The sequence below is a fragment of the Lipophrys pholis genome, assembly GCF_963383615.2.
Source record: "Lipophrys pholis genome assembly, chromosome: 14".
In the NCBI taxonomy this organism is placed as follows: Eukaryota; Metazoa; Chordata; class Actinopteri; order Blenniiformes; family Blenniidae; genus Lipophrys; species Lipophrys pholis.
The window spans coordinates 3125597-3143610 of NC_137633.1; the positions used below are offsets into that span (position 1 = coordinate 3125597).

At 41.1% G+C, this 18014-nt stretch overlaps 1 protein-coding gene across 1 annotated transcript in view; it reads right to left on the bottom strand.

The window, feature by feature from the left end:
- The window catches only part of pacs2 (phosphofurin acidic cluster sorting protein 2), a gene marked incomplete at its 5' end in the record, with an annotated part of 60513 nt that overhangs the window by 912 nt on the left and 41587 nt on the right, over positions 1–18014 (bottom strand). The window contains 19 exons of the mRNA XM_080480033.1: positions 987–1100; positions 1662–1882; positions 1963–2098; positions 2213–2255; positions 3059–3101; positions 6104–6212; positions 7189–7299; positions 8083–8237; positions 9376–9482; positions 10930–11034; positions 11820–11952; positions 12041–12165; positions 13225–13296; positions 13613–13703; positions 15091–15245; positions 15339–15398; positions 15814–15894; positions 16926–16999; positions 17379–17541. Of these exons, the coding sequence (XP_080336159.1) occupies positions 987–1100; positions 1662–1882; positions 1963–2098; positions 2213–2255; positions 3059–3101; positions 6104–6212; positions 7189–7299; positions 8083–8237; positions 9376–9482; positions 10930–11034; positions 11820–11952; positions 12041–12165; positions 13225–13296; positions 13613–13703; positions 15091–15245; positions 15339–15398; positions 15814–15894; positions 16926–16999; positions 17379–17541 (2098 nt within the window). The remainder of the gene's footprint in view (positions 1–986; positions 1101–1661; positions 1883–1962; positions 2099–2212; positions 2256–3058; positions 3102–6103; positions 6213–7188; positions 7300–8082; positions 8238–9375; positions 9483–10929; positions 11035–11819; positions 11953–12040; positions 12166–13224; positions 13297–13612; positions 13704–15090; positions 15246–15338; positions 15399–15813; positions 15895–16925; positions 17000–17378; positions 17542–18014) is intronic.

An 18014-nucleotide genomic window follows, 5' to 3' on the forward strand; every position in this document is an offset into this window, starting at 1 on the left:
TGAGGGGGCGTGTCCTGCAGTGAGGGGGCGTGGCCTGCGAGTTCGACAACTCTCCTGCCGAACGAGCGATTTGTTTTCGGCAGCTGGATGAACGTCACAGCCGAACTTCTCTTCTTGTTCTTCTGGGTTCTTATTGGAGGATTAGTTCCTATTTTTTTTCTTTTTTCGCAGAATTAAAGATTCATATTGCAAATTTGTTCGATTAAATTTCAACATCTTCTTAAAGACTTTATAATAAGTGGCGTGCATCAGCAGAGAAGAAGGGAAAGCATGAGCAAACATTAAAAACACTCATGTAACTCAATAGTATTTTTCTTTTCTTTGCACAGAGTGATTATGTTCACTTTCTATTGACACCAGTTTGTTTCGTCCTAATTGTTCACTGTACGTCTCTGTTGGTGTTTAATTTTTTTTATATCTATATTTAAGGTTAACTACTTAGCGACAGTGAGTATTTATAGGAGGGGTGTCAAACATCAGGACTGGCCCAACAATTAAGTTCAAACTGCTCAGACTCGATCTGCAAAGTGTAAAATAGACAAAACATGTTAACTGCACTTTATCAATAACTATCTTTGACCGTTTATCTTTCTTTTTTTTTAGCAACATTAAAGATTTACATTGCAGATTCTGGGTGATTTTGTTTTAAACTGTTTTACAACAGGGTTTTGTAAAAACTACAATAAAAGTAGATGTGCAGAATATATAGTAAATCCATCAACATGGCGAAGACTGAACTGCTGAAAATGATGTTTTCCTGCTGTGTGTTCATGTTCCACCTGTAAATATTTCACTTCATTGTTTCATTAATTTCATCCTTTCTACAGCTGAAGATGATGATCTTGAGTCTTTAATAGCCGGCGGCAACCGGCCAGAAGTTTCCACGGTACTGTCACAGTTTGAGTGCAGAAATAAGCTTGTGTCATCGTAGAGAAACTATGAGAGGACGTGTGTTTTGTTCCAGGAGTAGAAGAAAAGAACAAGACCTCGGAGCATGGTCTGCTGGTGCTTGGCAGTGCAGATGAGGCGGCTGATGCCCTCGATCACTTGACTCTTCGACTCCACTTCCTTGTCTTTGCTCTTTTTTGGCAGGAACATGACTGAGAGGGAAACACAAGAGATCCAGTGAACAACAGATTCAATCCTTTTCTTCTCTGAGGATTCGAATGCGCTGATATTTGGTCTTTTTAAGTCAGATTTACAAAGACCGGAGCCAGTTACGCCGTGTGTTCATTCCATTATTTAGCTCTTATAGAAACAGAAAATAGTTTCTAACTTTTTTGTATTTACTACTATTTCAAATCAGCATGAATTAACATCGTTAGATGTTATTTATGGGTAAAATTAAGACTTAAAATGAGTGAAACTGATTAAAATATTATATATAGTTCTATTCTTTATGCAGTACGGATTTGTCTGATATTTGAATCAACATTTCATCGGTTCAGTCTGGAAAAAAAAACAACAAAAGAAAAGGGGAAAAGTGTGAAATGTTGTCAAACTGATCGTTATTTGTTTTTCCAGTGCAAATTGAAATCGTCCACAAACGAGATGTTGTGACTCGATGCCTCGGGAAACTTTGGGACTTTCTAAGACGTCAACAAACCCGTGGATCTTTAAATTTAAATGGTGGAAATACGTTCTTGTCTGAGCGGGCGTACCCTTCTTGTTCTTCTCCTTGGTGACCACAGTCATGGACATGGAGGGTTGAGTGCTCGGCTCTGCGCCCCCTAGTGGCAGCCGGCTGACCTGCAGCGAGCGGAAATTGCACTTCAGAGTGTTTTTGGAGGAGGAGTCCCGCTTCTCCACGTCTTTCTTCCTCTCTGTGGGCGCCGCCCAGTAGTCCACCTGCAGCCCCATCAGCTCGGCCTGACCGCCGGAGCTGCAGAGGAAACACAGCGCAGGAATCTCACGCCAACTGTGGGCTTTTAGTGCAGCCTGACAGGAGGAGTGTTGGTTTACCTGTAGGCACAGAAGCTGGTGTTGACGGAGGGAGAGGAGGGTGGCGTGGGCGAGGCCTCTTTGAGAGCCGGCGATACTTGAGGAGGCGTGGAGGAGAGCAGCGAGGAGCCGAGAGGAGCGGCATCATCAGAGTCTCCTGAGGAAAGAAACGCCATTCAACATCAGCCGTCTTCTCTGAATGGGAACGAAAACGAGGATTTTCTTTCTTTATTATTTTGGAATATTCTCAACGTCATTCAGTTGAACTTGCCTGATGCTGCAGATGTTTGCTCCACGATGCCAACTTTCACCATCTGGATGGAGGGAGGGAAAAGTGCGTTAATTTGGCTGAAAGATCGACATCTGCATGTCCCAAAAATAGGAATTTTATTGGAAAGTTCTTAGTTTAGTCAGAGATTTCCAAATTGAAAATATACATACAAGTAAACACAATTGTTTTGTTTGTTTTAATTGTGGCAATGATGCTACTGGTTAAAGGTAATGCACAAAAAAAACAAATTAAAAATATTCCTAAAATATATGAAAGTTTCATTGTTTGAAAAATATTTTGTTAAAAAAAATTTTTTATCTAAATTTGAAGCTCACAAAGCCATAAAAAAAGTGTTTTTCAAAATATTCCTAAAATATATGAAAGTTTCATTGTTTGCATAAAATTCTGTTAAAAAAATAATAATTTAAGCTCACAAAGCCTTAAAAAAAAAAATTCCCGAAATTTCCTAAAATAAATGAAAGTTTCACTGTTTGCATAAAATTTGGTAAAAAAAATTTTTTTTAATTAAATTTAAGCTCACAAAGCTATTAAAAAATGTTGGGGTTGTTTCAAAATATTCAAAAAATATATGAAAGTTTCACTGTTTGCATAAAATTTGGTAAAAAAAAATTTTTTTTTAATTAAATTTAAGCTCACAAAGCTATTAAAATAAAAAAAAAATTTCAAAATATATGAAAGTTTCACTGTTTGCATAAAAGTTTGTAAAAAAAAAGAAGCTTTTTTTTAAACTCACAAAGCTCTAAAAAGAAATAAAAATAAAATCTGCAGATAAGCTATTGATGTACCAATGTACCGAGCGTGTCAAGGAGACGTTTTCCCGCTTACCCCAATAAACGGGATGAACTTCTGACATGAATCTTCATCCGGACTACGGAGGGAAAAGAGCAGAAAGGAGGAACGCGCCACAGATAAGAAGAGAAATGAGGACGGAATCGAACGGGAAATATAAAGATCAAGAGGCGACAAGCAAATTTCTGTGAAAAGTAAATGATTATTATTGTGGCATCTACAGTTACTAACACTGATTAGTAACCCGCCCACGTCGACTCCTCCCCTCTACAGAGGTCATGCGCTCCAGCTGCTCGTGCTGCTGGCCTCAAACCTGCAAACTGATCGGAGAAGCTGAGAGCAGAAACATGCAGGCTCTCGGTTCGATCTGCCACCGGAGAGGGCAATCAGGGGGCAGCAAGTCCATCAGGAGGAGGAGGAGGAGGAGGAGGAGGAGGAGGAAGAAACTAAACTACGGAATCACGAGAGGGAAGAGCACCAACCTAAATCCAAAACAAACCTCTCCATGCTCCCCCTGCGCATCACCACGCTTAAAAAAAAACACGTCTATGTGAAACTATTTTCCCGGAGGCTGCCCGGGGAAAATAGGCTGAATGGAGCTCTAGGTCTACGACTTCTAAATGGAAGGATGACGAGGGAGGTTGTTGCTCTTGCCTTGAAGAAACCTGCCATCGCCCCCCCAGGGAAGAAACAGAGAGACTACAGAGAGAGAGAAGAGAGGAGGAAACACTTTGCTTTCCCAACACAACACATCCCGGTTATTAAAACAGAATTAAAAAAAAAGAAGAAGAAGAAGAAGAAGAAATGAGTCGGAGAGCAGCCAGAGAGGGAGAGAGAGAGCCAGATGTCTGCCTGGTAATGTGGAGTCGGATGGGAGAAGATGGACGAGCAGGAAACTCCAGAGTCCATCCAAACGTTGCATAAAAGTCGATGTAATCACTTGCACATGCTTGTTAATCCATTTAAATGGACTGTTTGGTTTAGAAACATGCATTTTCAGGCTTTTCAGTATCGGATGGGATGAAACTTATTGGATTTTCTTATTTGGTGGCTCTGATACGCAAGAATAGTGTTTTAAATTCTGACATAAAATACATAAACCTGAAGGCTGATTGATCTTTATATCATACGACGCTCATTGTTTTTGTCAAAAAACAAATTAAACAAAGGATGCAAGAGAAGAGGAAGTTCCGTTCCTGTGTGAGGTTTGCATGTTTTATCTGTAAAGCTAAAAAAAAAAAAACGCATCGTACACTCCATGAAAGACCTGTAACTTAAAGCACGGGGGATGTCGATGGACGATGTTTGGAAATGAAGGAGGAAAAAAAAAAAAGAGTTAATTGCTATTCGTCTTCTGTGAACCGGACGAATAACAGACAGACATGGATGACCTGAAGAGGAGGGAGCAGATGAAGAGGAAACACCGGGGAGGAAGACACACAACACAGGATGGGTCTGGTGCGCTGCCACTTTAACAGATTATTTTACACTGTAAAAACAGGAAAACTGAGAATTTATAGTGTCGTCATCCCGGCTGGGAGCTCAAGGTAAAGACAGACAGAATGTGGACGTTGGTTTGAGATTAAAAGCTTCAGGTTGAGCAGCTTCATAAAGAGTCGACGCTCAAGCATTGATCAAACGTCTCGTCTCACAGTCACTGTTTCACTATTTCACTGTTTCACTATTTCACTAAACTTCTGTTGCACTTTATGAAGAAAAGCAACAATTAGAGATCGAAGGATCAAGGAACATGACAGAAGTGTCGTATCAGAATATCAGAATATCATATCAGAAGAAACTTTCATCCTGTTTGCAAATAAATAAACATTCACTTTCTAGGAGCCTTTTGCATGTTGGCGGTTAATCTTTCTAGATTATATTTGACTACTTATCAAATGTTATCAAATTCTTCCGAGAAACACAAACATCCAGATTATAGAGTATATTCCTCCTCGAACACCCAGATCATAGAGCATCTTCCTCCTCTAACATTCCGATTATAGAGCATCTTCCTCCTCTAACATTCAGATTATAGAGCATATCTCTCCTCTAACATCCAGATTATAAAGCATCGTCCTCCTCTAACATTCAGATTATAGAGCATCTTCCTCCTCTAACATCCAGATTATAGAGCATATCCCTCCCCTAACATCCAGGTTATAGAGCATCTTCCTCCTCTAACATCTAGATTATAGAGCATCTTCCTCATCTAACATCCCGATTATGGAGCATCTTCCTCCCCTAACATCTAGATTATAGAGCATCATCCTCAAAATACCATCCAGATTAGCGCATCACCCTGCACCAACATACAGATCATAGAGCATCTTCCTCCTCTAACATCCATCTTATAGAGCATCTTCCGCCCCTAACACCCAGATTATACGGCATCCTCCTCCTCTAACATCCAGATTATAGAGCATCTTCCTCCTCTAACATCCAGATCATAGAGCATCTTCCTCCTCTAACATCCAGATTATAGAGCATCTTCCTCACACTGACTGTCATTAGATCAGCTACTGTGGGCCTCACACTATAATAAAAGTTATGTTCACATTAAATCTGCTTATTTTCATTACGAGAGACAAAAGTAATCCCCCAAGTAACTTGATACTTTAAATTTTAAGCATAAATGAACTGTTTGGAAAAGTAACTGGAATCATGCTTTTAGTTCAGTGAGTAGAGCAACAGAATTTCATGCAGATTGCAAAAATACAAGCTGTTAATCCGAGAAGAACTGTTGAAGTGGCGAGCTCCAGCGGGGGGGGGGGTGGGGGGGGAGTCGGGTGGGGGAGGGGGGAGGGGTCATTGGGACGCACAGGAAGCACATGAATCAACGAGCTACGTGAGGAACAGACTCCGTCGACCACAATACCTTACTGCAAAATCAAAATGAAAGCTCTTTTTCCTTCAAAGAAAGAAAAGAAAACACACAACAGAAGGTTTAAAACTGTTATTTCCTCGCTCGCACACGCAGACCAACAGTGATGGAGAGACGGTGGCGCGGCGCACAAAAGCCTCCAAACGGCGACTGAATTGATGAGGTCACGTCCTGCGGGGGGGGGGGGGGGGGGGGCGTACCTCTTCTGCTTGTAGGTGAGCATGGCCTCTGCGATGGGCAGCTGGTGCGCCCCGTTGGCTCCCACCATGTACTGCGTGACCCTCGACACCACGTCCGGACTCTCCTGAGCTGCGGGGAACAATCAACTCTCCTGAATGACCGGAACTCTCCGACTCCTGTCGCTCTAGAAAAACTGTTTCATGATTCAAAACCGACCGATTTGATGTGTGTATACGCAAATTTAAGCCTTTTATTGTGAAACTCTCTCATGTAATTTTTTTCTTTTTATATAATTTAGGTTGTTTAGACTAGGGATGTCCCGATCACACTTTTTTGCCCCCGATACCGATCCGATTTTTCAGAATTGAGTATCGGCCGATACCGATACTTTCCCGATCCGATACTCACATTACTATTGCAAATATACTCAATATCTATTTTTGGAGCGACTAAGATTTCTGAAGCTAAAAGCACTATTGGCAGAAGCTTTGTTTAGCTAGAAATTATTGTAAAACTCACTTATTGAATCAAAATTTTTCTCTTTCTCTTTAGTTGTTGTTGTAAACTGAGGAAGATCCACACGACAAAAAAAACGATCTTTTTCCTCCCTGGCCTTCTCCCAACCAACCGTCCACACCTCACTATGAACACGGCTCAACTCGAGGCTTCAGGGCATGTAGTACACATGCCAGGCCTTTAGGGGCGCTGTGACTCACCAAACACACTAAAAAAGCAGAAGACAGACCACATAGAAATTTAGAAGTAGACGTCTGCAAATAAACACATAAACCACTATATATAACTCTAGTTTTATAGGTCTATGGCCCCGCTCCGCCTGCTTCTAGCTTCTGCGGCTCGACCGGAGCTTCTAGTCCCTGATTGTTGTGGTTATTAGGTGACGTTGAGGACCGCGTTTGTTTTTTGTGATCGGCGGGGTGATCGGCTGGATTTGCCGATCGGCCCCGATCCGATCGGTAGATATCGGTAGCACATCCCCAGTTTAGACATAACATATCTATCGGCAGCCGCAGCCTGGGACCCGTGAAAACAAGCAGTTCTTTCAGCTCTGGGGTGAAAAAGGTCAAACAAAAGGTTCAAAACCCACCGACAACAGGAGCCTCTGGCTTGTGAAACAAGTCCCGCCAGGCAGCGTCTTGGAACAAGCTGTTGTATCGGTAGTCGATCGTCCCCAGATATTTGGAGACTGGATGTGCTCCTGGAGACAATCACAACCATCAGTCAGGTTCTGACCAAGTATCTGGTCACTGTCGGGTCTGGAAACACATTATTCTCACTACCAGAGGGACAAATAAATAAACATTTATGAGAGTTACAGCAACTAATCTAATAAAATAGGATTCATTATATGCTGCATTTGACATTTATTACCATGAAATAAACTCAGTATTACAGAGTAATATTGATTGAAACCTAGTAAGAAAATGTTTATTGTACTATTACCCATCAAACATATAACTGCATATATATATTTATTTTCATGGATGACCAGTTCATCCATGTCTGATGCAAAAAAGTCATGATAACTATACAAAATGTGAAAAAACTACTTAAAATAAAGAACTTATTTACTCCAGGGAATGTAGCTGTCTAATTAAATGTTAATGGAAGAGAATAATCAGATTTTACAGGAATTAATTATAACTTTTTAAATGAAAAAATTGATAAATGAATCAATTTCAATTTAATACATAAGATTTGTAAAAATGTATTAAAATAAATTTTAAATATTTGTACTTTATTTCTTATTAACAGAGTGTGTTGTGATCAAAAACTGTAACTCACGGGGCCTTTTGTGACCAAATATAAAAAGTGATCAGATCGTTGCATAATAAATCCATCAAACCACAACATGAGACAAAATAAGGCCTGAAAACAGGAAGTATAAACTCGTTATTTCCCGATCAGAGTCCAGAGACTTTTCTGCTCGGACTCTCTTTATCAAACAAGGAGTGTGAAGGAATGTAGACGAGTAACAAACCCAGCGGGATGACGAGGAAACGCATGTATCCCAGCCAATCGGGCGTCTTGTGGGAGAGGTGATCCACGAACAGCCTGAGGACGGCGCTGAGGTAGTGCTGCGCTCCGGCCACCGCGATCTTTATGGGGACGGGGGTCTGCGAGTTACAGTTACAACTGGAGGACGGACACACACACACACACACACACACACACACACACACACACACACACACACACACACACACACACACACACACACACACACACACACACACACACACACACACACACACACACACACACACACACACACACACACACACACAGCTCATTTTACCATTACGGTTTTATGAGGCGTGAGAGTCGTTATCATTTCAATTCAGTGCACTTTATCGCTCCTTTGTTATTCTAGTATTATCTACACAGTCATAAAAAAAAATTTAATAAAAAAAAGCTTGTCGATAATGTTTGAACTGATATCTGAGTTTCGGTTCAATTCGGATTTAATCTCATTTAAACGTATTGGCTCATTGTGAGTCACATTTCCTCAAAATGCCTTTTTTTTTTTTTTTTTTTTTCGCCCTTGTCCTGTTCGGCAGCTTGGGCCAACAATATGATGTGATTGAGAGCCTTCGGAGTCAGAACAGTTTTTGGTCTTGCAACAGGGAGAGACCTGGAGTCTCCGCCTGTTGCCTCCCCCGTCAGAAGTTGGCATGGCTGCCGTACACGACCGGGGGGGAACGCACAAAGAGAGAGAGAAGAGAAGAGAGAGAAGAGGAGTTGAGGGGGGAGGGGGGAGGGGGGGAAGGGGATAACATACAATATCCTTGTTGTGCTACATATATTATTTGCAGTTATCACACTGATCCAAATACTTTCCAACTGTTTTTGGATTAAACCAGTCTGAGCAGCTCTATCTAGACAGTAACGTGAAGCAGGAACATGAATTAACAAAGAGGCGACAACAAATGAGGAACATGATTTTTAAAGTTTGAGCAAATGATGACAGAGAACAAGCAACTTCAAAATGCCTTTAAATTTCAGTGTTTTGGGTTATTTCATAATAAAAACAAAGTGAATTCTTCTTAATTTGAACATAAGGAGCTGACGCGTCACAATAACTGAACGACTGTTTATGATTTCCAAACGATTCAGCAGGATTCACCAGTGTGCCACGTTTCAACAACTTACATCTAAAATAGAGAGTAAAACGGCAAAATAGCAAAAAAAATAGAAACGGGATTTTTTTTTCGACAATAAAATGTGAATAAAATCCCGACAGTTTGTCACGAGAGAGAAATTAGAGGCTCACAATCTCTGTATGCGGGACACGATGGTGTTGAACGCAGCCTGGATGTCGGCCGTGGTGCAGGTGCAGACCACGGGCAGGTGGTGGTTTTGCAGCATGTCTGAAAGATACTGAGAGGAAGAGGAAGAAGACAGGAAGCAGACGAGAGGAGAAAGAACAAGCGAATGCAAGAGGCTGTTACCGTCGTCCTGTTAAACACTCCACTCATTAAAACACAGTGAAACTGTGAAATTACAACAAGAAGACACAAGAACTGTTTAACTTCTTCTAGAAAATGGAGAATTTCAACACTCATAAATGTAAAATACTTTGGTTTTTTTAATGTTCTTGCCTCTTCAGAATCTAAATGTGATTCACATGTAACAAAAAACAACCCAAAATGATGGCGTACTGAGAGTGTGAAGTGTTTTCTAATCGTTAACAACTAATACTAGTGAGTTTTTAATAAATAAGACACTAAGGGTCAATATATATTAGTTAGTTGACCCCAAAAATTCCAGAACTGCATGTATGAAGAAGCTGGATGATGTTTTTTTAAGAGGAAAAATGAAGGATGAACACATGAATCCTTTTTTCTTTAAGACATCTCATTGAAATATTTTTTTAACTTGTTTTCACATTCTACAGAGCACCTAAAGGGACATGCAAAAAACAAACAAAAATTATTCTAAAGTTAAGAAAAAATTAATTAAAAAAACTACTGCAGGACTTCGTAAGGAAATTGTGGTGGGGAAGAAAAAAAAAAGGAAATTTTTTTATAATTCTTTCTTTCACTTTTATTTTACTTTTTTTTGCTCCGCTGTAGGGGCTCCATACTGTAGTAAATAGATTATTAGAAGGTACCATTTATATATTTAAAAATGGGGTTAAAATGCAAAAAGATACCAAAATGATATTTCAATACTTATAAAATGGGATTGATTGATTGATTGATTGAAGTGTTTATTTCGAATAAGGTACGAAAACAAATCAGGAAAAATAAATAAATAAATTAACAACAAAGTTTTCCTCTCAAATAAATAAATAAATGAATAACAGTAACAATAATATAAAATAAATCAAGAAAACATCGTCAGATGAGTATTCGAAAAGGAGTGAGAAGAAGTAAAACTTATTTACTCTCACCCCTTGTCCAAAATTTATAAAATTGTAACTGGAGTTCTTTGACGTCTCCACATGTTAATGTGCTAAAAGTGTTCAGTAATGGTTCTAAATGGATGTTTGGATGGATGGATGGATGGATGGATGGATGGATGGATGGATGGATGGATGGGTGGGTGGGTGGGTGGGTGGGTGGGTGGGTGGGTGGGTGGATGGATGGATGGGTGGGTGGGTGGGTGGGTGGGTGGGTGGGTGGGTGGATGGATGGATGGATGGATGGATGGATGGATGGATGGATGGATGGGTGGGTGGGTGGGTGGGTGGGTGGGTGGGTGGATGGATGGATGGATGGATGGATGGATGGATGGATGGATGGATGGATGGATGGATGGATGGATGGATGGATGGATGGATGGATGGATGGATGGATGGATGGATGGATGGATGGTTCCTCACCTGGCCCTGCCACTCTGAGGTGTTGATGAGGATGATGCTGTCCGGCAGGTGGTTGTCAGACACCAGGATGTGGTTCAGTTGGTCATAAACTGTCTTTCTTGGGATCTGAGGAGGTGAAATGAGGAAAAAAAAAAAAGAAAAACTTTGGTTAAAAATGGGAACTTTATTTTCAGATCTTCACGTATAGAAAATAAAAAGTACACCTACATTACAACACATCAAAATTCAAAAGAAGAAAGTCTCATTTCTGTTTTGTTTTATTGTTGTTTCTTCCCCTTGTATGTCCAAAAGTCCTAAATTAAACAAAAGAACCTTATTCATTATGATTTTTATTGTTTTTCTTAATACATCTGATGTAAATTTATTGTTCTTTGTTAAACTGAAAAGCATCTCAGAGTTTTATTTAAGTTGTGGGTGTGAAATGATGATGCGGTACTGCTCTGCCCGACCTACTAAAAAAAAAGAAATTTAACAAAAGAGGAATAAAATACTGTTTGCGATCTTTAAGGCAGGTGGATGTACAGTGAAAGTGCCATTTATCCTATTAATACATAGTTTCCATGCATGTTTGCTTCAAATCTGCAGTGTGTCTGACGTCTCTCAGGGATTTCCTGCATAAAAGTTTCTGTTTTAATCGCAGCTCAAGCAACATCGATCGCTTGTAAAGAACCGGGGCTCCTGAAAGAAATACTGGGGTCTGCAAATGATGCCCCATTTTGTATTTTTATTAAAAAAAAAAATTAAAAAAAAAACCCTGATAAAGCTTATATTTTTGAAAGTACTCTTGCTTATTCATTAAAAAGAAAACTTCAGAATTGTTTGTGAACGAGTTTGGATTTGCACTGAGGGATCATGAGAGACGGGTCAGTGTCGCAGCTCTGCCCTCCCACCTGCAGGTGGCAGCGGGTGTCCAGGGAGCGCTCGTTGTCCAGGCTGTTGGCCCTCTCGTTCTGGGGCCTGCTGGGCTGCCGCTCCTTCAGGGACGTGCTCCGGCCTCGCCTCCCGGCCAGCTTGGGCTCCTGTCTGGAACCATGAGGGAACAAAGTGTGAAAAAAACACCCCCCCACCTGCAGGTTGAAGTCGCCGCTTGGTTCCTCCTCACGCGTCCTACCTGTTAGAAGAAATGATAAGCGACTCCGTCTTGGTCATCTTGCCACTCGGTGGCAGTCTCTCTAAAAACGTGTCCATGTTGTCCATCTCCAGCTCGGTGGTCGGGGTCACCGCCTCCGGCTGCTCCTGATGGACGGAACAAGCAGAGGAAAGATGGAACGCTCAGAACATTTAGTGACATTTAGTCACATGATCAGTCACTTCCATCAAATCACATCAAACCAGCTCCAACAGCGACATTTCTCTTCTCTTGTTCACTTTGACCTGAAGGTTCAGAGACGATTTGGAGGTTCTAAATAGTTAAAAGTCACAGCTTGGGTTAATCATTCACTTCTTCAGGTGAGGAAAGCAAAAGCAAATGTTAATGAAAATAAGAGCAGATTGTTTTAGTCTTCATTAATCATATTATTTTCATTATTAGCTAAAGCTTTCTAATAAATTTCTTTCTTTAAAAAGCTTTTATATTCTTACTTGTTACCTTATTTGCTGTGTTTTAATGTATTTCTCTTCTTATGGCATTTTTACAAACTCTATCATCAGAAACACTGAATTATTTACATAAATGATCGTCTCTCGATCAGACTCAGTTAAAGCTGAAAACATGAACAAGTACTATTACACTCACATATTCCTCTTGTTTCTTAATCATCTGCTGTAAGCAACAGTAACACGGTAACGGTTACCATAGAAACCTGTAGAAATTAATTAAAGATTAAATGAAATGATTAACACAGCAGTTTGTAAACTTTTTATAAAATGTGCCAGCTGGGTTGACATCACCATCAGAAACATGAATAACAGCTGCTTCCAATCAAATAAAGTATAAATGGTCTTTATTTAAAACGTGAATATCGTGTTTTTCTATGTTCATTTTCTAAGTGTGGCTCTATTTTGATGAGAAATTACCCCCACCCACCACTAGAGGGAGCGTGTGCACCACTAATATTACACGTGCCACAGCTCGAGAATCAATAGAGTCACACATTTGGCCACAATATCAATATTTGTTAGAGGTGTTAGAGGTGAGACCGGCTGATCTGTGCAATAATCAGATGATTTCACACCGTTTGAGCGGAGAGCCATCGAAACGCACGGCTACCTTCGCCATGGATTGCGACCCGGGGGCGACAATAAACAAGCCCGATGTGAAGTTATTGATCTCAGGAAGCTCAAGTTCATACTCACAAAGGAGGCGTTATCAGACACGCCGTCATCTGGAAACTTGGCTCCTCCACACTTTGTTTTATCTGGGTCAATCTGAACAGAGGAGGCGTGGAGAATAATAAAACGTTAAGCGTCCCGGTGATCTTTAATCTGAAGGTAATAAAGCGTCTTTGTTTTGTTTTAATAACTCAATGTGAGTGGATTGTTCCTCCACCACAAATCCTGCAGTTTGATCAAATAAACCAACGTGGGGGGAAAAAAATCCGAGCGAGGGAAGCCGGTTTTTCATCATTTCAGTGTCCTCGGGCGAGATTAGTCATTAGTGCTTCTTAGTTCCGTCATTAGTGTTTAAACAGAAGCAGTGAGAGCTGCTGTGAGTGACGGTGTGTCGGGGGAACGGCGCCCTCACCGGGCTCGGCGGCTCCCGGTGGCTCCGGCTGCTGTGGATGCTGCCGATCTCCGTCTGCGAGCTGGAGAGCGAGAGACCCTCGAAATATGGCCTGAAAGAGAGGAAGCAGCCGAGGCTGAATCTAAGAAAACAAAACTTCAGAGAGGCAGAGAGTTTCCACTGGAGCAGACCCAGAGTCCACACATCAGACGAACCCGGAATGTAGAGCAGCTATTATTAATATATTATATATATATATATATATTAAAGAAGTTCTTTCTGTGAGTTAATCAAATATTAAAGCATCAGGACCACGAAGAAAAAATATGTAACGAAGCATCAGAAAAACTTTAATACAATACAAACATTTTAAATAATTAAATTACGATAGTGAAACGTCTGAATATTTAAGATTTACTACACAAGAACTGGAAAATATTAAGACGATTCATGAGTCCATTTACGTTCGAGACGTGAGCCTTCATACGCTTTAACTATTTTCTATTCATACATCTGCTCGTTTCTGGACTTTAAACACATTGATTGTTTCCGATAAATATTACGATTAAAGACACTAATAAACCCCAAAATAAATCATCTAAAAACATCTGCAGCAGATTCATTCTGCAGGTTTATCTTCAACTAAAATCATTTAATTGTTTAAAACATGTTAAAATATAAATTTGGGATTTTTTTTTTCCTTCATTTTTTTTTTAATCAAAAGTTTGACATTTGAATATGTTGATACAACCCAAGTTACTCATCTTTGCATTATATAGGATTCAAACACATTTTTAGTTCAGGAGCCACAAAGCAGCACATTTCCATCTCGAGTGTGTCGGAACGGTAAAATAGCGTCGTAATAACCTTTAAATTTAAACTGTAAAGTTTTTTGCTTTGGTGAAGAGTTTACATGATGAAAATTCCCATGTTTTAACAAAACCAAGCATTCACTACGAACAATCAGTTTAAAAAGCCAAATTAAATGATACTTTCTGGTGCAAAATACAGTGAAAATGTTCAGCTCAGCTCAGGTCTGTGTTGTGTCTGCTACGATTAAGAAATCTGTTGGAAAAACTTCTAGATTTTCTTTGAAACTTTTACAATTTTCTTGGCGTTTCGGTCGCAGCGTCTTACAGATGAGCAACAAAGATCACCTGCCCACCTCATCAAGTCGTTTTCACCTTAAATACAAATGTAATCCAGTAATTACAGTGAATATCTGATTCAAACGGGATTAAATTAAAATCGATATTTATGGGTTTTTAGAAAGAAATGGCTCGAGGGTAGTAACGAGAGTACTGATCCAGTAAACTAAAACTTAAATATTTGTGTTTTGTACTTCAGAAAAAAAAAAAAACAATGATTGGGAAGAGAAAGTTTAAGTTTTAACGTTTTAAAAAGTGAACGTTTTTATAGTTTAAGGCGAAATCAAACAGAAACGAGCAGTAGATCTTAACGTTTCATGTAAACCCACTGAGGAGTGACGGAACACTGACTTGAGTTTGGGTTTGGGGGTGCTGAGGACGCTGTCGTCGTCGTCCAGCTCCGGGCCGCTGTCGCTGGGGTTCTCGAACTCCACGCTGTCCAGGTCCAGATCCTCCTCCTCCACCTCGGGAGGGGGCTCAGCGGGGTCCTGCTCCGAGTCCAGCACCTGCACACCGGCCAACACCCGGTGTCACGGTCAATCGAAAAACAAACAAACAAAAAAGAAGACGACGACAACAACAACGACGGAAAGTCTCACCTCGTCCGAGACCCTGAACCGCTTCAGCAGGGCCACGACTCGCTGCTTAAAGTTCTGCTGCTGAAACACACAAGAAGAAAGACGAGTCAGCCGGTGACCCACTTCCTATCCAGAGCGACCGGCTCCAGCTGGGCGAGAGCGCCTCCGTTTGGACCGGCGGGAGGAACGTGTTGGCCGGGCGTCGACGGAACTGCTGTGAATCAGTAACAGAGCAGCATCAAGCTTCATCTGCTGTCTGGGCTTCACTTCATAACCCCGAGTCAGCGGTTCAATAAAAGGTCTTTAAATTCTAGACGAGCACGAAACACGTCGAGCGAGAGGCAGATATTTGTATTTGGAGGAAATTTCACGTCTCGTCATCGTCGTCGTCTCATCGTGACTCTTCGCCTCGCGGATCTGCAATGACCAGTGAAGTTGCTGCAAAACGCTGCAGAGAAGCGGTGGAGAGTTTGTTGTGACTGTTGACGTCTCTTACCCTGGTGATGGAGGGAGTCCGCACTATAGACCTCCGCTGCTTCTTTGGCTTCCTCACTTCGTACTCGTCGTCCTCGAGATCCTGAAAACAGAAAGGAGATGAACGGCGTGAATCCCTCACAAGATGAAACCTCGCATTAAAGGATGAATCAGGTCACGATTTGTTTTCAGGCTTGATAAAACTCTTAAAAACTGTCAATATAGACGATATAGAAATGTACTGCCATACAAAAAAATACAATATAATAAACACATAACACTGACATGTCTTCATAATACCGTGTTTTTGCCTAAAAAGTCCTTAATAGTAGTAAAATATATATAAATGTTTTCATTGTATATATATATATATATATATATATATATATATGTAATCGCACAATAAAATAACAGCTGATTGTCAAGTTTTAAACACTTCTGGTTGAAACAAAATGATTTTAAATTCCATCTCAATGGATATCAATGATATTTCACTTGGAGCGGTTTGAGAAGAACAAGTTCTAGAAATGTTTCAAGTTAAAGCAGTTTCATTAAGGTACTTTTACTCTTGTCAGAGGTCAGATTGGATGTATTTTTTTGCCACATTTTATTATACTTGGATGTAAATCCAGTTAGTAAAGCTCAGCTGAAGTGCAGATGGTTCCATAACAGCGCTGAGAGATCCTTAAAAAAAAACCAAAAAAAAAAACCAGCTTGAGCCAGAATACACCAGGATTATAATGATTTCTGTTTACACAGCTGTTCCACAGATAACACGAGCAGAAAGGAGATTGTGTGTAATAAGTTACTCAATAGTCGTAAAAGTGGGGATCGTACATTGTAGTATCTTGATATTATTACCACAGAGCAAACTAATGTATGTAGTAGGAGAGGATGATTGGAGAATGACGGGGTCAATAAATCCATCAGGCCAGGGGGAGTTTTAAAGACTTGTTTGCCCCGCTGCTGCCCCGCTGCTGCCCCCACTGCTGCCCCCACTGCTGCCCCCTCTGCTGCCCCCTCTGCTGCCCCCTCTGCTGCCCCCTCTGCTGCACCTCTGCTGCACCACTGCTGCCCCTCTGCTGCCCCCACTGCTGCCCCGCTGCTGCCCCGCTGCTGCCCCTCTGGACTCACCTGGACCTGCACGGCGTCGTCGCTGGCCTCCTGCTCCGAGGAGAAGCTCTCGTACTCCTCCTCCGAGTAGTTATCTGAAGTACAAGACCAGTACTGAGCTTTATGCATATTTCAGTACCACTTTTCAAATCTGACCCACTGCCAGGTTCTAAATATAACTCATGTACCGCACACACACACACACACACACACACACACACACACACACACACACACACACACACACACACACACACACACACACACACACACACACACACACACACACACACACACACACACACACACACACACACACACACACACACACACACACACACACACACACACACACACTCCCTGAACCTGGTGATCCCTGCTCTGCAGAATCCATCAAAAATATTAGGCGATTACGACGGCGTCATGCCGCTCGGCCCCGGGGACGGCGAGGGGTTAATGAGAGGCGAAGCGCACCGGAGCATTTGATCTTCTGTCCCCCCTGCAGAGACGCGTCCTCGTGGTCGATTGGCTGACTGGACAGCGAGAAGATCCAGATCTCCGCCACTTTGCCCAGCATGTCTTTCTGGTTGCTGCAGAGAGGAAGAACCTGGCCTCCTTCTGTGGGGTGTTGCATCACCTGGGAGGAGACGAGAGAGAGAGAGAGAGAGAGAGAGAGAGAGAGAGAGAGAGAGGGAGGGAGAGAGGGAGGGAGAGAGGGAGAGAGAGAGGGAGAGAGAGAGGGAGAGAGGGAGAGAGGGGGAGAGAGAGAGAGAGAGAGAGAGAGAGAGAGAGAGAGAGAGAGAGAGAGAGAGAGAGAGAAGTCATCAGCAGTTCCTTTATTAAATATATATATATATATATATAGTATATATATTCTTTTGTTTTACCATAACAATGCATGCATGACGGCAACAATATATATATATACTATAGGCAACTTCAATGTCAGATAAACAGTGGATCTTACTTTATTACGAAGGCCAGTTTGAACAGAATTTCATAAAAAAAAAAATGTTTTTACAATGAAAGAAAAAAGTAAAAAAAACAATCAAAATGTAAAGTTCAGATTTTTGAGTTGATTGAATATTTGTGTTTGATAATTATATTATA